This window comes from Acartia tonsa, chromosome 1, assembly GCF_053477335.1.
Source record: "Acartia tonsa isolate MP-2025a chromosome 1, ASM5347733v1, whole genome shotgun sequence".
NCBI classification, from domain to species: Eukaryota; Metazoa; Arthropoda; class Copepoda; order Calanoida; family Acartiidae; genus Acartia; species Acartia tonsa.
Window position 1 is genome coordinate 42,136,919 of NC_137260.1, and position 24,929 is coordinate 42,161,847.

Below are 24,929 nucleotides of genomic sequence, written 5' to 3' on the forward strand. Positions count from 1 at the left end.
AAAATACCCCCCCCCGCCAAAAAAAAATTATTTTCTTTTTAAAATTCAAATTGTGGGGTCGACTACCCCCCCCCCCCCCTTATTTCAAATCTAAAATACAAAAAATTGGTTTGATCAAACCTCTTGGAGCAAAGCGAAGCCGCTAATAACTCATAATATAATAAGGAGCTTCGAAGATTTTTCTAAACTCCCACCCATCCCTTCTCTTATTTTGAAATAAATTGGGTTATTTAGGTTATTATGGTTATGTTGTTGGCTCCTCAGGATTAAGGCTAGGGTTGAAGAAAAAAAATCCCCATCCCCCCCCCCCATTCATATTCTTTAAATATAAGGGTGGGGAGATTTTCATTGCTCGCTTGGAACTATAAATAATTTCTCTAAGGCTTGATTACAATGTTTAAATATTTAGGCTCAAGCTGGATCTGAAATAGACCAAGAGGAAGAGAAAGATCCTGCAACTAAGGTATTTTTATAATAAACAACTATTGTAGCACTTTTATTAGAAAAAGGTTGGCAAAAAACTTAACATATAAGATGAAAGTCTAAGAATGGTGACTCACAAACTGAAAACAAACAATGTAATGCAATAGTGAAAGATAAGCTTTAAAGAATACGCTTTCCAATTGATTACTACTAAATAACATACAGACAGGCATTTTTAAAGCTTTTAATTTCAGAAAACGTCATAAACAAATTTCCTGTATAATAAACGGAGTTTAGACCTAATATTGTGAAAACCTAGAGTATATGCAAACTTTTACAAAATGTACTTAAAGTATTAGGCTTAAATATTTTCAGTAATTGAATTGAATAGGGAAAGTGGCTTAAGTTGGCATTAATAAAATGCACTGCACATTAAATGAGAACTAATTTACAAAGTCAGGGATTTAAAGGGATAAGAAAATGACTGATAAATTAAAGTACATCCCCAATGATAATACACAAAATAACCCCTTTAGTTTATTTCAATTAATGGTGGAAACGCTTGGACACTCAACTAAATGAACCAACAAATCAAAATTCAATAAAAGTCCCCAAAGTTGTTAAGCCAACAATAATAAAACGTTATTATTAAATTTTGAGACTAGCCTACTGTCCCCTTCCTCCCTGATACAAGGTACAAAGTACATAATTTCATTTAAATTGCCCTCAAAATAGGACGATTACGTCCATTAGTGACAAAGCTGATTGAAATCTTAACCAAAAGATATGACCAGAGAGTGTTAGAGAAAGAAGAAGGAAAAACAAAAAATGAAAAAAGATAAATAAAGGATAAAAGAAAAAATAATATTATTTTGGTTGTGGTTAATGCAAGTTATTATACATTTAAGGGATCCTAAAATACAAAAACATACTCATTGTTGAATAATTAGTTGTGTAACAAGTTTAGGGATGCAATGGAAATACTCACTTCCTTCCTACATTCAATGCAAGTCAAAGGAAACATATGAACAATACATCATAAACATTATTTTTAGAGTGTACCTTTTTAACTATTAAAATTTAATTCTGCTTTTATTATATGCATAAAGATTATTAATAAACTTAGAAAAAAGTTCTTTTTTTACTTTTAGTTCTTGAATTGTATTCTAATCAAGCGGAGAACAAAAAAAGTTATTTTCAAACAAATAAAAAAGCTCTCTTTAATTTCAGTATCCTTTATATAAGTAAAAAAAACAAAAAGTAATAAAGGAGTGTCCCATTCTTTTATGGATAAAAAAAAGTTTTTATCTCCCCTTACCCTTTTTTCACATATTTTTGTGCCGAGGCTTGTAAGAAAACAGGTAGTGTGATTTCATTTACTAAGTATATTTGCGATTACTTTTATTTAATGAAATCTTCCAATTTTTAACATGTACAAAACGGCCTGCTTAATTGCTTCAAGATCCATGTCAGATCTATATAGGAAATAAATGTCTATAAACGAGCTCAAGTTTTCCAAGGAATATATGATTAAAACTCATAGTGCTCCAATAATCCATAATAAACTCTCATTGCCCAGAACGATAAGACCCATTATTTTACTTTATTAAAAATAAATTCATTTTTTTCATTTCATGTTGCTATTTACCTTATATTGATGTATTTAATTTCTAATCATAAAAAAGAATATTTAAATTTATAATATGATAAATTTAAGAAAACTATGTTTTAAAAGAATTCGATTGTGGCGACATTTTGTGTGTTCAAATATTAAACTAAAATTGTAATCATCATCATTAACCCTTTGGTGATGGTAATGTAAAGAAAAAAATATAATTTAAAAAAATCTTTTAAAAATCATTTAAATTATTAAATATTTACTTTCTTTTAGATAGTAATGCCGGGTGAGGAAAATAGATTTATTGAGAAATAGATATGCATATAGAAAACTAGCCAATAGGGAGATAATTATATCGAGCCAACTCTAGTTTACCCATATAGACCTGTTCATATCATATGCAATAGGATATACTTTTGATTCATATTAAATTAAATTCACTAAAATAAAAGTAGTGGCTGCGCCCCTAGCATCTAGGGTCTCCAAATTCGAACGGTAAGATATCGGCAAAAAATAGCCAAAAACTCTAATAATACTTGAATCTAAAAATAAAATAGCCTAAAACCATTTAAGACATGTCAAGCTTCCTTGAAATGGAGAAGCCAAAAGGTTTAGTAATTATGGAAATCTTAAGTTACAGACAAAAAATTTTACTACATAGGAAACCAAAAATGGAAATAATACAATGTTCAAATATTACAAATATAAATTACTAACGGCTTCTGTATCTCTTTCAGCAGCCCTAGCAGTCTCAATATTTTTGTCTTCAGCTAGTGACTGTTCAAAAATAAAATGTTGATTTTGAATTGCTCTAAATTGTGCTTTTGTCTGGAAAAAAAACTCCTTATTGGAACCTTTTAAAAGAAACTCAAGCCTTTTTATGAATGAAATAACATTTATATTCAATGTCTACTAAAGTTTGTTTCCATAGTTTCATTTATTTAATATAATCAGTTAAATAAAAACTGTACGAACATGATAGCACACCCTAAAAAGTATTAAAAGTTTGCTCAAGTGTAGAGAGAGGATGAAGAAGATAGTTCTTACTTGAAATTAATCTAAAATGCATACCACCAATTGGGTGTTACATCATTTCCCCTTGTTACAATCGGTGGAAGCAAGGTTGTTCAACAAGGGGAGATTGAGTGGTAATCCTCCCCCCCCCAAAAAAAAAATACAGGGCTAGTAAATACCCCATGGAAAAATATTTTTAGTGAAATTTTGGGCGCACTTTGCACTCTTCATTTTACCTAACCCTAAGTTGAATTATCCTTCTATAGAGATTTTTTTACCTTCTACAAAATAAAAGCTTTGACGTCCTTGCGTATAGATGATGTCACACTGCCTACCTATCTACTTAATACTTAACACGTTACCTTATTAGCCATTCAAGAAATCATTTAGATACTACTAGAAACATGAAAAAAACTTAGTTTAAAAAAAGAATATTAATAACATATCATTTTTATTAGCATAATAAAATTTCAGTTGGATAGTTTAAATCTTAATTGTTTAAAACTTCTTGAGGAGTATTGGTCTATTAGTGCATAATGCATAATCATATATGGGTATGAAAATTATATAATAAGATTAATTACTCAAGTGCAGTGTGTATGTGTTTGCTTGTACGTGTTTGCGTATGTGTGTGTGTATGTGTAACAGTAAATTTACAATATTTTCACTGAAAATTAAATTAAGCAAAAAGTTTCAAGGTTTATAGAAAATAATCAAGAACTAAGAAGATTTTTCAGTTTTCCTTTTTTAAGATAGATAAGTAGTTTATTAGTTTATGTATCCTTAGATTCTCAGCTGGAGGCTTTCATTTTTGACCTAAGGGCAAGATTTAGTCTATTTTATAGACATTTGATGAACGTTACCATGATTACTTATAAAGCATATTTTTTTAGGCTAAAGAGAAACTCCAGCAAAGAATTGACATGTACAAGATAAAGATTGATAAGCACGAACTTAATCTAAGGTAAAAAATAAGTTTTTCCAGTATGACTTGCAACTGGATTCATATCCGCTGGATTAGAACCGGTTCTTAGCCATACTAAAAAACTCTTGTATAGCATCGTATTACAGACTATTCACGAATATGAAAACAAAAATCATGAAAATAATACCAGTTATGTAAGCCCGGCTAACAAACCTGGTTTCAATATTATAATTTTATATTGAAATATACACGTAAAGTTGTCAATAATACGATGCGATAAATAACTATTCTAAAAAATATTTTTTAAGACTTACATTAATTTAAATAATTATCCATTTAGGCGAAATCGTATTATGGCTGGAGTAATTGTGTTTGACATGTTGTATATTCCTCCACAACCAAAAAAGGTGGCTAATTGGGTCATCTGTGAGCTAGAACATCCACAGGTAAAGATTTAGAGATAATACCTGTTATAATTTTATTTGCCGGGTTGTATATTCCTCCACAACCAAAAAAGGTGGCTAATTGGGTCATCTGTGAACTAGAACATCCACAGGTAAATATTTAGAGATAATACCTGTTATTTGCCAGGTTGTATATTCCTCCACAACCAAAAAAAGCTAATTGGGTCATCTGTGAACTAGAACATCCACAGGTAAAGATTTAAAGATAAATCTGCTATAATTGTTTTTTTTTATGATCTACACTCCCCAACAACCAAAGAAATGGCTAATTGGGTCATCTGTGAGCTAGAACATCCCCAGGTAAATATTTAGAGATAATACCTGTTATTTGCCAGGTTGTATATTCCTCCACAATCAAAAAAAGTGGCTAATTGGGTCATCTGTGAACTAGAACATCCACAGGTAAAGATTTAGAGGTAATACCTGTTATAATTTTATTTGCCAGGTTGTACATTCCTCCACATCCAAAGAAAGTGGCCAATTGGGTCATCTGTGGGCTAGAACATCGGATCAGTAATATTTGACATAATATCATTTGACATAAATTCATTTCACATAAAACATTTGGCATAAAATCACTTCATATAAAGGTACATTTGACATAAAAACATTTGCCATAAAGGTACATTTGCCATAAAGGTACAATTCACATAAAAACGTTTCACATAAAGATACATTTGACATAAAGGTACATATGATATAAAGGTACATTTGACATAAAGGTATGTTTGACATAAAGGTACACTTGGCATAAAGGTACATTTGACATAAAGGTACACTTGGCATAAAACGTTTCACATAAAGATACATTTCAAAGTGTACCTGAGGTAGTCATTTTTTCCCCGAGCATGGCAACCGGTGAACAGAATCTCAGTTCTGCACCACAAGCCTTGCACAACTGAAGTTCCCATGTCTATACAGTCATATTTATATGGAAATATTTTTAGACGATTTTTGAATTTTTTTTTGAAGATTTTCTCCAAGGTAATTTTGCTTTCTTTTAATAATAATTAAAAGTTTCTAAAATCTTCAAAAAAAAATTCAAAAATCTTCTAAAAATATTTTCATATAAATATGACTGTATAGACATGGGAACTTCAGTCGTGCGAGGCTTGTGGTGCAGAACTGAGATTCTGTTCACCGGTTGCCATGCTTGGGGAAAAAAATAATACTAGGAAATAAATGAGATACCGGGGAAAAAATGACTACCTCAGGGAGAAAAAAAAATATTTACATCCACTATTATATTTATTTATTTATATGGGAATGTACCTTTATGTCAAATGTACCTTTATGTCAAGTGTACCTTTATGTGAGATGTACCTTTATGTCAAATGTACCTTTATGTCAAGTGTACCTTTATGTTAAATGTACCTTTATGTCAAGTGTACCTTTATGTGAAATGTACCTTTATGCCAAATGTACCTTTATGTGAAATGTACCTTTATGTCAAGTGTACCTTTATGTGAAATGTACCTTTATGCCAAATGTACCTTTATGTGAAATGAGTTTATGTAAAACGTTTTTATGTCAAATGTACCTTTATGTCAAATGAGTTTATGTCAAATGATACTTTATGTGAAACGTTTTATGTGAAATGAATTTATGTGAAGTGATTTTATGTCAAATATTACTGATCCAGAACATCCACAGTATAGATTTATTGATAATACCTACCATAATTGTATAAGACAAGCTTTACACATACCCCCACAATCAAAGAAGGCAGCCAGTTGGGTCATGTGAGCTAGAACATCCACAGGTAATGCTTTAGAGATAATACCGGAGTAATTGTGTTTGACATGCTTTACACATACCCATACAATCAAAGAAGGTAGCCATTTTGGTCATCTGTGGGATAGAACATCCACACATAAAGATTTAGAGATAATACCTGCCATAATTGCATATACCCCCACAACCAAAAAAGGTAGCTAGTTGGGTCATCTGTGAGCTAGAACATCCACAGGTAATGCTTTAGAGATAACACCGGAGTAATTGTGTTTGACATGCTTTACACATACCCATACAATCAAAGAAGGTGGCCAATGGGTCATCTGTGAGTTAGAAAATTTTATAATTGTACAACCTTACAAGATCGAAAGAAAGCAGCTTACTTAGACGTTTAGTTATTTATTGTCAGGTGGAAAAGTTGGAAGAAATATATTTCCTTTTTCACATGATATAGCTCTATAATATTATGATTTCCTTGATTATGAATATTGTAGGAGTTGAAATACCGGCCCTGGACAGCTGATTATAAGCCACCCGCCCCACCAGATGAAAACTCTAATGTCAAGAAGACACCAGAAGAAATTGAAAGAGAAATCAAGGTACAAAATGCTTATTAGTTGTTAATCTTCTTTTCATCTAACTTTGATAATGTGATCCATCTATCCATCTCACTTAATTTTAACTTTTTCAGCTTATTTACCTGCTATATATTCCGCTTTTTTAAGAGTGAAATCAGGGAGGAGGGGGCAATGGACATTTAATTATACCAGTAATCAATGTTTATAATCACGCTTTCTTATTCGTTGTCTTTAAAACTTTTAAGTAATAAATACTTTTGTAAAATTTTAATTAGTTCTTTCATTAATTAGCAGTGTTCAAACGTTGGAAAGATTAATTTTATCTACAGTTGAAGTAATTTTGTTTATCATCATTGAGTAAATTTATCGTAAAGATCCCTGGAGTTAAATTCATTTTTGTGTGTGTTCGGTAATGGTACACTAGTGTTAAGTCCATCAAAACAGTTTAAAGTCATCTAATACATAATAACATTCTATTGTTTACTAGGCCCAAGAAGCAGAGTTACAAAAGCTACTTCAAGTCCACTTGAAATTACCATCCACGGCCCTTTGGTTCGAGCCCCCTTCAATAGGTAATGAAAATTGATGTAGTATCAATAGATAGATAATTATGAAGCCATATTTGGTTCAAGCCCCCTTTAATAAGTAATTATAATAGATATAATATCCACAGATAGACAATTATTAAGCTACTTGAAATTATATTCTTTCGAATACATTTCAATAGATATATTATCTATAAATGCACCTTCATATTTAAAATTAACTCTTTGGTAATTATATTAAACATATCATTCATAGATGGATAATTATAAAATTCCTTTAAATTGTTCTCAATGTCACCTTCAATGCTAAAATAGATATAAAATTATCCAGTTATTTTAAATTTATACTTATTTTATCCATTGTTTATGAATACAATTTTAATTACACTTGATAATGGTGAAAGGCATATTATTAATCTAATAACATAGATCTATTATATCCATTGTATAATATACTCTTTAAATTACACTTGACAATGGTTGTAAGACTGCTTTCATAGGGTTCTATTAGATAATCATTCCTTATTTCCAAACTTAATAAAATAAAAACCCCTATTTTAGGGATAAAATAGTGACTAATTTTCATATTTTTTACATCATATTAATCGTTAAAATTAAACTTTTATTCCTATTACATGAAGAAGTAACGTTTTTTGTTTAAAGCTTAAGATTTCGATAACTACTGAACTGATTGAGTTCTCAATTTTAATGAAGCTTCGCTTTTGGCGTGGAAAGGTTTTAGGCTATTTTGTTTTTAGATTTAGGATAGTTTTGGCTACATATCTGAAATATTTTTTCGAATTCTCTAGATGCTAGGAACGCAGCTAGTCTAATTATAAATAATTTTAACTTTATTTTTGCACATGTACATTTGTACATTCTCAGGCATATTTATTTTATCCTTATACAAAGAGAAAGATAAATATCATACTAGGTCTTATCAAAATATCATTACATTTATATTTCTTTCATTGGACCAAATGTTTTCATTCAATATTATAAATCTTTAGCAAAAAATTAAATAAAATTTGCAGCTGAAAGTCCTAATTTTTGTTGTTATCGAAAAACATTACAAAACAACAAATATTTAAATTTGTATTGAAGGATTCGAACCCATAACCTTCCTGACAACCATTTTACAAAACCTAATATTATTGTGCAAATAGCATTCTTTTATAGTTTTAAGCAATACAAATACCAAAGCATAAGTAACCATGCATTATCATACCTTGATAACACTTTTAGTGTCTCTAGTATGCCAGGGCACGGAATATGATTAACAAATAATCTTTTCAACCCTAGTTTAAAGCAATCAAAGTTACTTTGAAGGCTAAGTACCCAAGCACAATGTAACAATACATCATACAACTATCCAACTATATAAAGACATTTAAATGCTTTTAAAATATATATTTTTATCTATCTATCTAACCATATACATCATTAAAATCAATGGCGTGCACAGTATTTTGCTAGAGGGGTGACATCCGCTTTACAATTCTTATTGCTCCCTTATACCAGAATCAAGGGGGGTGTAAGCAGTGCTAGGGGCACCTTGGGGGTTATGCATAGAAATACTACTTCACGAATTTTCAATTAATTTATATTCTATTTTTATCTAAAGCGATATGAATGCTGTCGATGCCTTCTTTTAATTATTGTATGTTGATAACATGTCAGACATGACTACTTTTATTTGATGGCATTAAACATAGAAAATGCATTTAGACAAAATGAAAACAGTTTTGACAGTGTAATTGTATGTATGTTGTCATCCTTGTTTCATCAATATATTGGTCTTTCTATCTATTTATTTAAAAGTTTTTAAGTATGTAAAGTTTGTAAAATAGGTTATTGCGGACAAAACTAGCTGAAACTTTAGGTCATCCACAAAGTTTTACAAGGACGACATCTTCCACAAAAATAATACTAAAAAGAGAAAGGAAAAAGTAATTAGATAGTGTAAACTGTAAGAAAATATTGTAGGCAGTTATTGGCTATATTATTACTTGGATCTTAGACCAGATTTATGTTGTCTAATATAGTGAAACACGCAGTAGGCTAAAATAACGATTCATTCTACATCCATTCGTATTACAATTGATCAGAAAAAGACATTGAACTATAAATGGATGTTAGTGTACATCCAATAACGAAAAACATAATTACCCCTTCTCCAGATCAAAGTTATGGGTGGAAAAGCTTAGACACTGAGAGAAGGAGTTTATAATACTTGTGTTTCCAAATATATAATTGAAATTTACGGAAGTCCGGCGAAAACAACATAAAATTAGAGAAGCGTCGATTTTAAAAATTAGGTTATACAACATAAAACTTTAAAATTGAGACTTTCGCCAAAGAATATATATCAAGAAATTTACAAATTTAGTGAAAGTTAATTTTAAACTTAATTATTGTATTTTAAACAAAAATGTTAGCTAAAGTAAACATGAATTTAATATTCACTAAAGAAGCAAAAGTTGTATGTAAGATCTCGGAAACCAACAGCGGGTTCTGGACAGAAATATATTCAGATTTCATAATTTTTAATGATAAGACAATGGACAAATCAACGATAAATGATTTAAATTTTGTAAAGTTAAACAACGCTAGTTTGAAAACAGCCCACGAAACAAAAACTTCTTTACCTGTCCAATATCCTCTCCCTCCCAGAAATTAGTACTTGTTCTATTTATAAAAAAAATCATTCATTGACAAGTTTTATTATTTAGTTCGTTGGGACGAGGAAAAGAACTACTGGACTACAGAAGGCTTTTATGGGATCAGTTTCAACGAGGGCAAACAGACTCTGTCCTTCAAGACCATGCACTTTGGAATATTCGGCCTCTCTGCTTTCAGATTCTCAAATCTGCCCTTTCAAAGTTGGGAACTCAGGTTGGGTTACTTAGTATTTGACAAGAACGATCATTTTCAAAGTTGGGAACTCGGGTTGGGTTACCTAGTGTTTAACCAGAACAATATTGTTTAAAGTTGGGAACTAAGGTTGGGTTACTTAGTGTTTAACAAGAACAATATTGTTTAAAGTTGGGAACTAAGATGGGGTTACTTAGTGTTTATTTTGATCCACTAGGTGTTACCGCATAATCATGACAAGAAAAGCAAAGATTATTTATTTAAAATTTGGAACAAGTTTGCTTTTATGAAGTTGTTCATAAAACCACTCCTTAAGTGAGTTGATTCATGGCCATTTTTATCCGTTGCTTTGCTAAGGTCACGGAAATTCAGCCTTAAATAAATCATATATAGAGAGATTTTTAATGACAGACTTTATAAAAGCAAAGTTGTTCAAAATTTTAAATAAATAATATCTGCTTTTCTTGTCATGATTATGCGGTAACTCCTAGTGGATGAAAATTGAACTTGAAATTTTCAAATCTAATTTTTTCAAAAACGCATTGTCCCAATCTAGGTTCTGACACAAAAGTCAAAGCACCTTCATACGCACTGTGACTAAGGTTTATTTGGCAACTTTTCTTTTAGATAAGAATAAAAATAAACATTTAAACGTCATAAATATAAAAATTATAGGTTTTTGAAGAAAAACAATTATCTTTTGTATGCAACCTGATTATGTTGTTTCAAGAAACAATCTTGATATAATATGGCGATTTTAAAGTAATTTTTTCCAATCCTATTGTTGATTTTTATAGAATTTGTTTAAAAATCAAATGGTTTTGCAAATTGTATGGTAGCAGTGCTTCTAAAAAGACATGACTAAATGTAAAGAATGACAGTTTAAATGAAACAAGAAAAAGTTTGTTCGTATTTTACTTTTAATGTTTGTACAAAAAGTTTATCATGTAATTAACAAAGTATAAAACAACCTTTTCACTACATGAATTATCTTTTACATTTAAAATTCAGAAAATAAAATTCACTAATAGTTTTCAAATAGTGCATACAATTTTGCATTAAAACTGGCTTTTTAATTCATTAAAACTATGTCAAAAAAGTAGGTTATTTGATAGTCTAGCAATTAATTTGGCCTTTTTTTTAAGGGCTCAAGTGATGCAAAGCAAAAAAACATATTCCTATCTTGTAGAAACACAATGACCATTTTTCTGTCTGTATTATCCACTGTCAACAACTGAATCTAGTAGCTTCTTATAGGTACAAGGAAAGTTTTTCGAAGGAAGGGTCTTATTTTCATTTGATGTTGATATCTGATTGTAAAAATGCTCATTGTGCTTTGCTTTGTTTTAGGCCAGAAGGAGATAACAAAGCAGTTATAGCGCTGAGTGCTGCAGCTGTTCAGGTAAATTAAAAAGAGCCTGCAGAACATACACGGATCTAACTTCTAATACTAAAGACTGCAACAAGCAGACATAATACCGCAAATCCTTATATGAGGGCTGGAAATTTTTTTTTCTAAAGTGTCATTTTAATATGTCTTTTTTATTGAAGCTGGAGACATCAAATTTTTGGTATTAGGTCTACTTGTGGTAGTCTTTCAGCAGCAGTGTATTTCCTGCAGGCTTCCTTTAATCATCCTTTCCCCAATAAGATATTAGCTTAGTAATGAGCTAAAAAAACTCCAAATAAATGAACGGCAAATAATATTTTTTTTGAAATATTTACAGGTCTGTTTCAGGCTTTTAGGTCAAACAACTTATTTACAATATTAAAAAACCTAAACGAATTTTCGAACTTAAAGTTCCTGTACAAATGATATCTAATATAATACACATATATATATAATAATACAAAGTAGTACGATGTCTGTCTGTCTGTCTGTCTGTCTGTCCGTCCGTCCGTCTGAAGCTTAAGATCTCGGTAACCACTGAACCGATCGGATTCTACTCTTGAGGGTATATACCTATTGGTCCTGTAGTGGTTTTAAGCTATTTTCTTGGGGGGTGGGACACCCCTAACCCCCCCAAAAACAAAAAAATCCCCCCCTTATTTTTTATTTTGCTCTGCTACAGGCTGCCGCAGGCTGCCTTTTTTTTTTTTTTTTTTTTGTAACCTTTGTGGAAGGTTAATGTTGTGTATAGACAATTAGGTTAATTGCTTAATTGACTTCTCTCTCTCTCTCTCTGCTTTTATATTTGGAAATGCATTTAGCTAAACTTTGTTTTGTCTGTCTGTTTTACATAATCAGATATACTGTCTATTAACTTTTTTTTAGATTTTAGCAATAAAACAATTTGCAAGAATACTTTAAACCGTTAAAAATTAGTTGAATAGAGAGTATTGTCACAGTGCAATGTATATTTGTCAAAATTGACAGCCTTAATATTATTATTACTAGGATTATTTAATTTTAATTTAGTAAATCGTCGTCTAAAACAGGGGACATTTCACAAATACTTAAAATTACTTTTTACTTATTTATTAAAGAACAAGGATGACAACATCCATAAGAAGGGAAGCAAAAAATAAATCATGGAATGGAAAAACAGCCTAAATGAGAAATATAGCAAATGTTCAGTTTTCATAACTATGAAAAATAGAATATGCAAAATTTCCAAGAAAATCACGAAACCTTAAAAAAATAATGTTTAGGTACATTTTTTAAAGCATGACTAACAGACAGACGGACAAAACAATTTATTTGCGCATATGTCATAGGAATCTTCAGTAAAAATTTCAGCTGTCTATCTTTAATAGAAATACACAATTCCCCTATAGCATTACGGACTGTTGGACTGACTGATGAACGGTCAATTAGACAAAGTGAATTATAGAGTAGCTTCTTTACTGAAAATTGATAATTATTTTCAAAATTTGTAGGCAGAGTTTGCTATAGAGGCAGGGTTGGTTACTCTGATAAAATTTTCCAGCGGTAACAAGCCTCCAGTTAAGGGAATTATTCATGTTCCTATGAGATTGAAAGATTTGATAAAGGTAACAAGCCTCCAATTAAGGGAATTATCCATGTTCCTATGAGAATGAAAGATTTGATAAAGGTAAATTTTAGTCATATCTAAAATGTAGGTGTCAAAAAAGGATCTATAGTATAGATGTATATTCAGAAAACTATCTCCCTCCCTTTTTCAATTACCTTTTTCGTCTGCTACTAAATTATTTTCTGCTACTTGGCTGTGTTAATATAACCGACACAATTGGTCAATTTCAATGACCCAATTGAGAGTCGGCACAAGGACAGTGCGATGGGGAGATATTTACCCCTTCTCCTTCTAGTGTTTTACTCTAATGTGAAAAACAAATGTAAAATTATCAATTAGCAGGCAGTCACCCACTACCCTAAATTTTAGTTTTTAAAAAATCTGTTTTTATAAGGGGGGGGAGGGTGGGTTGTCTATATCTAAGAACTTATCAGGGAGGGTAAAGCTAAGCTCCTCCCAAATAGCTTCAAACCATCTATGCTGAGGGGGTGAACCCTAATAAACATTTCTTTATTCTTAATATTTTTTTTATATTTAGGAGATGCGTCAACAAGGGGTGGATATATTTCCAGATGTGGACTCTCACTGTTATATTGAGGGTTTACCCCTGAAAGATATTCCCACAGAGCGACATTTATATTACTGTATGGCTCTTACTGCTAACTCTTTAGGGTAAGTAACATTGTTAACAAGTAACAAGTAACATGTTAGATGGGGTAAATATATGTCCATTTACATTTGTATTGAGGAGTTTTACCCCTGAAAGATATTCATACAGAAAGACATTTATATTACTGTATGGCTCTTACTTCTAACTTTTTAGGGTAAGTAAAATTATAGGAATTTTAGAAGGGGTAAATATGTCCAGAAAAAAGATTGTCACATTTGTATTGAAGAATTTTACCTATCAAAGTTATTCAAACAGAAAGAAATTTGTATTAATGTATGACTCTTACTGCTAACTTTTTAGGGCAAGTAACATTATTGCAGTAAGTGCAAATAAATACTAGTTGTTTATCGCATCGTATTATAGACAGCTTTTCGTGGATAGTAAAATGTACAATAATAAGATTAATTCCAATTTTGTTAGCCTAGGGGCAGAAGGTCTAACAAAACTGGTATTAATAATAAGATTTTTATTTTATTATTCGTAGAATATAAGGTTCTAATCCAGCTTATATCAATTGGTTTCGAAGCCAGGCTGAATGATTTTAAAAAGCAATATCTCACAGAGAATGATTGAAATTATTAGTCCAAGGAGATCCTTAATGACAAACACAAAAAGTAAAAAAACAATATTTTCTAACATTTATGTTTTGTATCAGGTTTTATTGGTCCCGCTGGAATCTTCTTTCTGGTTATGAGAAATTGATAATGCAATATAGGTAATAAAATATAGATTGGTGTTTTACACTGGGTTGTCCACGCAAATGATGTTACTGTTAATATACGTTGAAGATTCAGGATTTGACAAAAGTCACCAAAGCTAAAGAATTTATTACTTATTTTAACCAGGGCTAGTTTACCTATGTTTTAATTAATATGAGTCTTCTGTTAATATTAGGAAAGGACCAATAATAAAGAATAATTTTAATTGTTGAGGTAAAGCAGAAACACTCGACTTAACATTTTACTTTTTAATTTCAAATTTGAGGATCACAGAAAGAAAACGAAGTTGCGGGGTTCGTCGTATTTTCACAGTAGCTTTTCTCCTATTTCTAGCACCTGAGGGGCAATCATTAACATTTACTTAACCTAACCTAACCTAAAATAACCTTTCTAAAGCTACTGTGAAAATACGACGACACCCGTAACTTCGTTTTCTTTCCATGACCCAAATTTGAAATTCAATGCATAAAGAACTAAAAATACTTAATTAACCTTCAATTAAAATATATTTCACAAATTGAACTTAACAAGTGCAGAAAAAATATTTTAAAACAAATTTTAATTTGCATACTCAAGACATATGTTTCTATCCTATGAAACACACAATATTTTTTTTTTACAAACTTTGACATAAACAACTATTTACGTAACCAACTATCAGTATACCTGACTGAACTTAACCTCCACCCCTCCCCCTTCCACAAAACCAACTCACTTATACGATAGAAAAATTTTAGATTTGCATATCTTAAATTCCACTTTGAATTCCTTAAAGCTAACCAGGCAAAATGACAGAGAAAAATTACCAAAAAAAAGAACATCACTGAAAATAAAGTCATGCAATTAGGGATCAATGGACGATAAAATGATGTACACCACCATTTATGTTATACAAAGTACCCCTATGTTAACTTTTTATCATTGGTAGAAAAGTTTAGACACTGATGGTTGATTAAATCTAATTAAGATCGAATTTAATTTGATTTAACCCTCAAATGTCAGAAAAATTTATAGTCCAATGTTTAATATAGATAATTGACAAAACTCCAAAATATTTAATAACCTATTTAATTATCCCTGGAGGCGACCAGATTTGAAAAGAAAATCCAGTGAGAAATGGAAAAGGTCATTCCAACATTTGTATTTGCATAATCCGTTCATTTTTCACAGGGTCGTCGTACAGGGTCACGGGGATAGGACAATTATTAAAAAAATAAATTTTGTAATATCATAATTAATTCAAAAGTATAAATGTATTATCTAGACAACTACCTGCCCCATGTGGTAGAGAACCTTCTCGATCTGCTTGCAAATGGCTTTATGATTTTTTGTAGGGACTTGGCTGTGTTTATATTTTCAATGCTAGTGGCTGATATTCAAAGATCCAATTGAAAGTCGGCTCAGGGTCCCAACCCCGTGAAAATACAGTTATTTAAACCCTACCCACTCTATTTCTTACTTTCAATATAGGACAAATATTCATTTTGTAATTCCATTATTCTTTCATTTTCACATAGTCTTGCAGGGACACAGGTATAGAACAAAAATAAACAATTATTCCTACCTTAAGTTTTTAAATTCATTTTTACAGTACAATGTTTATGCCAATTTGTTATCTTCAGATGCAATATCCTTTCTCCATGGTTTCTCAAGTTAATTAAAATCTTGGAGAAAAAAACATTTAATTTATAGATCAAGAGAAGGTATTTAACCCTTTACAGTCGGGCCCCTTGCCGCACCTTAATCAGTCGGGGAAGGGGGGGGGGGGCGTTCAACGTCCCCCCTATTATCTCAGTTCCTATTAGAGCTAGAGGGCTAATTTTTTTTGTGCAAGTCCCCTGTTTGATAATGAATTTTCGCTTCCTTCACCCTTTTATTTAACAACCTTTGTTTTTAGGTCTTTTTCAACGGCTGTAATTTTCTTATTTTTGAAGCTAGAAGAACAATTTTTTTCTAGAAAATTTTTATCTTTATGTAAATTTTACTTAAATATCAAAATATAAATTTCAGCGGCTGCAGCTGAACTTGGCAGCTGCCAGCCGACGCAGTCGGCAGTCGGCTGAAAAAGTCGGCGGATCTTTATGAAATTTTAATACGTTATGTAGACATGTAAGAAAAGCTTAAGTGGGATGAGAGAAGATAGTTAAAGAAGCAGAACAACCCCAGAAGATTTTGTTGATAACCCCAGAGTTACATACAGATATATACATACACACACATCCTGTTACTTTTATTTAGCTAAAAACTATAATTTTAAGAGAGAAGATAGGTGGAGAGGCCGAACAGCCCCAAAATTTTGCTGATAACCCATGAGTTACATACAGATATACATACACATAGACATCCTGTTACTTTTACATAAGTATTATAAAAATCTGTAACTTTAAGGGAGAAGATCGTGGGAAAGGCCGAACAGCCCAAAGAAGGTTTGCTGATGGCCCTAGAGCTATAACAGATATACACACACAGAAAGACATCCTGTTACTGTTATATGAGTATTCTAAAAAGGTGTAATTTTAAGGGAGAAGATAGTTGGAGAGGCGGAACAGCCCCAGAAGATTTTGTTGATAACCCCTGAACTAACATCTGTCCTGGAATGCAATGAATCTTCACAAACATTCAGTGACAAGGTATCTAATTTTGAGGGGATAAGACAATGGACGATAAATTGATGTACAGATCCCATTCCTCATTGGTGATAAACAAAATTAAACAATCTAAAGGTTATTATTATTAGTAACTAACCAATCAAGATATGATAAAAATATCTAAAGATTTTAGTTTCATGAATTAGAACGTGGTTATAAAACTTTGGATACCAGTATGAATTAAACAGTATAATCTCTGCGATTATATGACCTTTGTCTAAAAGCCGAAAGTGTGTATGAAAAGAAGATAAGGAAAAAAATCCTTACTAACTTATATTATAAACTAGCAGTTGCACAATATACATAACTAGCTTCTAGGGACACTGTCTTAAGAATTTGATCGATTCATAAAAATGCAACATAGCTTATTAATGTATTGTCTATTTTTTAGCCTGAAGCCGGACTGCCCGAGTATGCTGACCTATACAACCTTGTCCAGGGATATTGTAGTGCAAAAGTTCAAAAACAGATGTCTCTGGCAACTCCAATATTCGTCAACTCTGTGTATGAGTTCTTATTGAATACTCTTGTCTTATCTTATGCTTAATTTGCTTATTATTGGTGTTAAGACTTTAATTATTGTGCAAATAAATTAATTGATATGCAGTGTTAATTATTAAAACATGTAATTTTTAATATCTCATCAATTATAAATTTCCTAGTACTAGTGTATACTTATATTAATCCTCCTCCCAGATATGTATTCCTCAAATTAACTCAATTCCACTCTTATTGCTTAAAGAAAAAAATCAAGAGATTGAGTTCCTTTATTGGACAATGGAGAGCCTAGGTTGCAGCTAAAATGAATTTTACGGCTTTGGTTATGATTTGATAAATTTGAGGTTGGCTGCTTTGAATGATGTCTTTCGCTGTGGATAATTGTGATTGATGATGGCTTATATAATGAGGGTGGCTGCGCGTGAAGAGGGTTACCGCTTAGGGTATTTTATGACAAATGTTATTAACTTTAATAAACCGCTTCTTTTTTTCTCCACTTATAATATTATGTTGCATAAGATATCTAATATTCTTAAAATATAAAAGAAATTTTCTGTTTGAACTTTTGTTGTAATACTTTAATATAAGACATTCAATTTTTATGATTATTTGTTGTATCCGTAAAAATTTGGAAAATTAAGATATTTTTGTTATAACAAGTAATATAAAAAGACAAGCAATTGATAAGGTGGTTGATGTAAAGAAACATTTTTTCTCGGATATTAAGGGATGTGACAATGAAGGATGAATTGATATAAAATTCCAAGACAAAATTTCCCTTTTATATATATTTTCTTATTGATAATTGCTAACAAGGAAAATTATGATGACCGAACTGACATACTGATATGGTAAAGGTGAAATTAAACTATTATTATTTCTATTGCAAACAAAGCCTCTATAGTTTTATATCTATTATGTGAATACTCACTGCTTTTAAAACCTCGAAGGAATGTTCAAATTCAAAATGAAAATTCAATTCAAATTCAAATCCAATTTCAATAAATCTAGATGAGAGTTCTGAAATGGCTAAGCAGTATGCCTTGGCAGCTATACAGGGTTGGTGTTTTTAAATGTTAGAAAATAGTTGCTATCAGTACTTTAGAAGCATTACTATCATTGCATTAGGCTTTTTTTTGGAAGATAATTTAATCAAAATGGTTTATAACTAATAGAATTTTTTTTTTTAACTTAAATCTCACCCCTATTAATTATTAATTTTTTAAGAACATAAAATTAAGATAATATTTGGACTTGGTTTATCTTTGTATTTCTTATCAATGCAGGGCTATCATAACCTAATCTAATATAATGCATATATAAGTTATATATTTCCTAACCTTTATTGAGATAAAACCTTGATAAACTATACCTACTATAATAGTTTGTCTTTCTTCATAGTTCACTTACCTTTACATATTTAATCTTAAAAGATAATATACTTGACCACATTAATGTCTACGGGGTATTTCATTTTGAAAGTATTTTATTGTTGTCTGTAAAAAGTTTTTAAGGCCAAGATTGATTTATTAATTTGAGAGATTTTGTCAGCCGCTTGTAAGCCTCAGGAATATCAAACTTTTAATTTTTAAAATCAGCTGGAGGTCTATACCTGGGCCAAATATGGCATTACTTCTTTTTTAAAATATTTGAATTTGAGGCTTAGTCGCGGCTGCCGAGCCCTGGTTGTCATCCTTACTACTTAAAATAAACTAACTGGTTCAACATTTTATTATATAACGCATTTAGTAGTTAGGCTACTCAATACTTTAAAATATCAAATCGAAATGAGAATTTCTAAGCATTTATTTGTTTTTTTCTTCTTATGGATATTGCCACCCTTGTTTATTTTCAAAAAGTTATTAAAAATACCAAGTTATCCTATTCGTTCAAGACAAAAAGAAATAAATATAAACTGTAAGAGATATATATTTTGAATAAGCCTTTTATTATACTTAAAAGTGTATGAAATGTAAATAAGCTAAAAATATGAATATTTTATAGTTAAGATCTTTACATTTAGGCGGTTGCAAATTCAAGAAGTTTTAATTTCACGTTTATGTAAGAGGTATAAAAATCAATTACATTTGGTTTGGTTGATTAAAAACTCCGTGATCCTTTTTCCTTTCCAAACTTTACTTTTCTTAAACATTATTTTATTTGTTATTGTTTTTAAGTTTTTAAGAAAAATTTCGGGATCTACAAAAAAGTTCACTGTAAAGGAGAGACATATCGTTACAGACAAGCATAAAGACATCCTTCTACTTGTTTATTTATGAAAATTATTTAACTGTTGAAAATATTTTTTTCTCTTAGAATTTATGATATCTTCATCCCAGGATTTAAAAACTGATTTATGCCAAATCTCTTGGGAGCTATATTTTGAAGAAAAAAATATTTCACAGACATTTATATCTTTATATTCTTCTGAACATAGCAATATTTTTATTAGCTCACATTTCTACTATTATTTTCAATGCCTGTCCGTCCTGTTAGTCTGTTCGTTATGTTTTCTCAGCGAATATTAAAGATAGACAATAAGAATTTTTGAATTCATTTTGTCTGAATCCAAAATGGGTATTCCATACTTTTGTGACTATATTACTCAAAATTAACATTTGTTGGTAGTTTTTTCAAAGATTAGCAACTTAAGTAGTGTTTTTATTCCATTTTTATTTTTATTTGTAGACTTAAATAACTTTGTAATTAATTGTCATTGGATTTGATATAAGCTATCTATATTCATTGGGTATACCTTTATCATTGTATGTCAGTAACAGAATCTATGTGTGTCTATATCGAAGAATCTCGCTAACCGATAAACCGATATAGTTCTCCTTTACAATTTAACTTCTTATAGGTCCTGGAAGGGTATTATAAGGAAAATCTTGTCGAAGGTTTTTACTTTTTTTTGTTGATATAAAATAAAAAATAGGGGGTCGAATACAACCCGCCATCACCTCAAGAGGCAAAGAGTTAAAGATAAGAATAACCAATTTGAAGGTTATGCTTTCAATATTTATAAATTATTAATTTGGGAACAATTTACTTACAGAGATGTAACCAAACTAAAAGTAAAAATACATGTTACAGAGAAATTAAGACACATTATATAGTGTTCAAAAGTCGTGTAATTAAATAACATCACATCATAATATACTCTGTTATGATTATAGCCTTGCTGTGATTGTTATGTAAATGAAAGACTATAGGACTGAATTACTACTGTTGTGTATTTTGTGTAAGATTTGTGTGGAAATGACAGTTCTACAAATTAGGCTCCCTACCATAATAACTAAACATTTTTAAAGGAATATTTTTCATAACGGGAAATTACGAGTTAGAAAACAACTCTATAATCATAACTTGAAAGTCCGTACATCCATTGATCTGAATGATAGTTCCAAGGACAACAAGGTACAAAGTTGTAAGCGAGACCATTAAAAAGAGTTGCTATTATTTTTCAATTATACCTATCTGTTACAGAGAGCATCATGCAAAGTTTAAAATCTATATGAAGGCGATAACATATTCAAATTAATAAAATCAATGAAATAACGGACAGACTGACCCTTCATTTAGAAAAGCGTAAAGCGTTTCTAATAATGATTTCTTATTGGTTACCTTGTATGCTAGGGATACCTTTAAAAGTGAAATAAAGAAAAGAGCTAACTAAACAAAATAAGAGGAAATCATTTCTACATCTTTCCTATTATATAGAGTAACTAAGGATTTTCATAAATTTTAGGTATCTACCCAGACATTACAGCGCAATAGACAGACCGAAGAACAAAGTAAGGTTTAGAACAGACGCTCCTTGGTCATAGAAATATTTAAATATATTACCTTAAATTGTTACTTATTAAATATCATTTCCGGTATGGCTTTAGAATCGATTAATATCCGGTTGATTAGAACCAGTTCTTAGCCATACAGAAAAAGCATTTATAGCATTGCATTACAGAAATTTTCGACGAATTTTGAAATAAGAATCCTAAAGTTTTGTGAGCGTTTGGCTCCTTGTGTCTGACAATTATGGTTTAAATCTTCATTTTTTTCTTTTAACATACACGGAAAGCTGTTTATAATACGATGCTATAAATAACTATTCCTCTAGAGCATCTCGACGGATAGATAATTTTTAAAATATAAACTTCCATTTCACACAAAATTAAAGTATATGTACATTCCGACATATTTTTCTTAGAGTTCGGCGATCTACCTAAAATCTATTGGTTAACTAATGGGAAGACATAATTTGCACTTAGAAAATGAAAACAAAGGGTAACATTTTTACAACACTGTCATTTTAAGTGGGGAAAATAAAGAAAAGACTTTTTCCCTTGAAGTGTATTTACGTTGTCTTTAAAAAGGGTTTATGTATTTTTAGGGGGCGAATGCTTTAAAAATTTTGTAGTTATGATATCAACATTAAGTATGTAGTCATACTGGTATAAGAATATTGTTACATCGATATTAAGTCAGCCAAGAACATTTTTTTAAAGCCATACAGTCAACGTATACATTAAAATTTACTTGTTTATATTATGTCAGCAACGATAAATTTTGTATCATCGACATAATCTATTATGTATTATAATTGCATATCTAAAAAACCGGTTCTTAGCTTTAGTAAATAAAAAACAAATGTAACATTAAAAATTTTCTACGGAACTCGTTATCATACGATACGAAAAATAATATATATATATTCCATTTTTACGATTCAAATACTTTGTTATAGTCAAAGTAACAGTAATTCAAATGAATTGCAAAAAAAGATTTGTCAATAAAACATTTTTTGTTATCTTAGACAATTTTTATAACTGTCTACTGATTAGAACTAGTATGTTCTAAAAAGTTAGAAGATTTGATATAATATCAACAATTTCTTCGAATTTAAATCTTTACCAAAACTTTTAAAGAGTGAATCTGTTAATCCTTTCGTTAATTTATACATTGAAGTTTTTCTATCAATTTCAAACTTTGCATGACGATTCCTGTAACCGTTATGTACGATTTAGATATCGTTGAAACTCTTTTTTTTTAACATTTTTTGTATGATATAATTATCCTATCATATGAATTTTCTAAATAACATTTCCTGGGATATCAAAGTACAATATTACACAATATTAAAGAAATTTCTGGGCTTGTTAAGCTTCTTCAGTCTTGACACACTGTTAAGGTTCGTTTGTTTTACTCTCAGATGTTAGAGCTTTGCTTTTATGGGTGTGTTCTTTCTTGTTATTAAAACATTTCTAGGCTTGGATTATGTTTTTTTTTGTTGGTAATTCCGAAGACGATTAGGCACCATATTAAAAAATATTCTAAGAACTATACATTAGATTATGTTTCAACCTTGGTGACCCCTAAAATGGTGGGTCCACGTATTACGTGCATGACAAATATCTCGAGTTTTTTCCGTCTTAATTTCTTACGACTTTTATACAGTTTTGTATTGTGGGAGGCGTAGTTAGACAAATTAGTTGGGGGGAAAGTACAAAGTTTATACTGAGTTAACACTTTAAGGACAATAGGGATGAAAAGTAGAAAATGTTATTTATGAAATAAAAAAATTATATTTGAATGTTGTATATTAAATAATGTATATCATAAATTAATTTTGAAATTGTATATAGAAAAGTAAAATCTTTAAAGGTTTAAATATAGATGTAACAAACAATATGATTCAAACGGCAGATTTAAAAAACTTTCAAAATTTCAACAATTGGACATGAGGGAAGTTAAAGACTTGAAATCTGATTTCTTTTAAAGCTGAGTAATAATTATTTAACGCATCGTATTATAGACAGCTTTCCTCGGATATTAAAAATGAAAAATTATCAGATTAAAGCCCTGGAGGCCCTCCACAGTGCAGTGGTGAGGTAAAGTTTAGTAGCCCCGCTGAGTTAGGGCCCCCTGCACGGGTAAGGTTAGGTTAAACAAGGTAAGGGCTCTCCTCCACAGGGATTAGTTTAGGTAAAATTAAGTAGCTCCACAGGGTTAGGGCCTCCTCCAGAGATTGAGTTACGTTTAGTTAGGTTAGTTTAGATGAAATTGAGTAGCCCCATAGGGTCAGGGCCTCCCACAGGGTTTAGATTAGGTTAAACAAGGTTAAATTAAATTAGGTTAGGTTATATTGAGTTGTCCCGCTGAAATAGGGCCCTCCACATGGGTTGGGTTAGGTTAGGTTAGGCTATGTTAAGTTAGTTTAGGTAATGTTAAGTACCCTTGAAGGGTTAGCACATCCATAGGGGTTAGGTTATGATAGATTAAGTCAGATTAGGTTAGGCTAAGCTAGGCTAGGTTATGTTAGGTAATATTGAGTAGACCCGTTATGTTAGGGGTTAGGATAGAGTTAGGTAGGGTAGGTTTAGTAAGATAATCTTGGGAAACCCTGCAGGGTTAGAGCTGCCTCCAGGAGTCAGGCTATTTTAGATTCAATTAGGTAAGGTTAGGCTAGTTTAATTAATATTAAGTATCCCAAAAGGGTTAGGGTCCCCTTCATTGGTTAGTTTAGGTTAAGTTAGGTTTATTTAGATAGGAATAGATAATATAGAGTAGCTTCGCAGGATTAGGGCTCCCTGCAGGGTTTAGGTAAGGTTAGGTAAGGTCAGATAATATTGAGTAGCCTAATGGGTTTGAAACCTCCGCAGGGGTTAGATTCACTTTGGCTCAGTAAAATTAGGTTAGGTTAGGTTTAGTTATGTTAGTTATAACAGAAACCCTCCAGGATTTACCCCCCTTCCCAGGGGTTAGGTTAGGTTAGGTTGAGTTAGATTAGTTTAGGAAATATTAAATAATCCTGACAGGGTTAAGGCCCTCCAGAGAGGTTAGGAACGGTTAATATTATTGGATATAAATTTGTGCATATACAGTAAATTATAATAACATTATGATTTTATGAAAACATTCATAAACAACATCTATAAATGCAAAGATCTGAAGTGGTAGGTCAAACGCACATCAACATTTGTAAAGTGTAAAACTGCTTAAATATAGGATACTGTTTAAGGACATACTTACATTTTTAGGACTTAATTATAGAGAAGCTTCGGCTAAAACAATGTACAATGTTGTCTTAGGAATCATTATTTCAATTATCGCCAACTATCGCAAAAAAAAATTTAAAATCAACATGTTTGAAATGGACATACAGAAATTCTAGTAACATTTACTTAACAGATGCTATGCTTCCTAAATCGTATTTGACTTATATA

The 24,929-nt window shown here is 30.8% G+C and overlaps 1 protein-coding gene across 1 annotated transcript in view; it reads left to right on the plus strand.

The window, feature by feature from the left end:
* The window catches only part of LOC145319821 (dynein axonemal intermediate chain 7 homolog), a 49,898-nt gene extending 32,083 nt beyond the window's left edge, over window positions 1-17,815 (plus strand). The window contains exons 14-25 of the mRNA XM_080162184.1: window positions 410-463; window positions 3,949-4,019; window positions 4,321-4,426; window positions 6,673-6,777; window positions 7,244-7,328; window positions 10,034-10,196; window positions 11,526-11,577; window positions 13,056-13,169; window positions 13,710-13,843; window positions 14,497-14,556; window positions 17,082-17,190; window positions 17,600-17,815. Of these exons, the coding sequence (XP_080018310.1) occupies window positions 410-463; window positions 3,949-4,019; window positions 4,321-4,426; window positions 6,673-6,777; window positions 7,244-7,328; window positions 10,034-10,196; window positions 11,526-11,577; window positions 13,056-13,169; window positions 13,710-13,843; window positions 14,497-14,556; window positions 17,082-17,190; window positions 17,600-17,755 (1,209 nt within the window). The 3' untranslated portion in view covers window positions 17,756-17,815. The remainder of the gene's footprint in view (window positions 1-409; window positions 464-3,948; window positions 4,020-4,320; window positions 4,427-6,672; window positions 6,778-7,243; window positions 7,329-10,033; window positions 10,197-11,525; window positions 11,578-13,055; window positions 13,170-13,709; window positions 13,844-14,496; window positions 14,557-17,081; window positions 17,191-17,599) is intronic.
* Window positions 17,816-24,929: the final 7,114 nt, after the last annotated feature.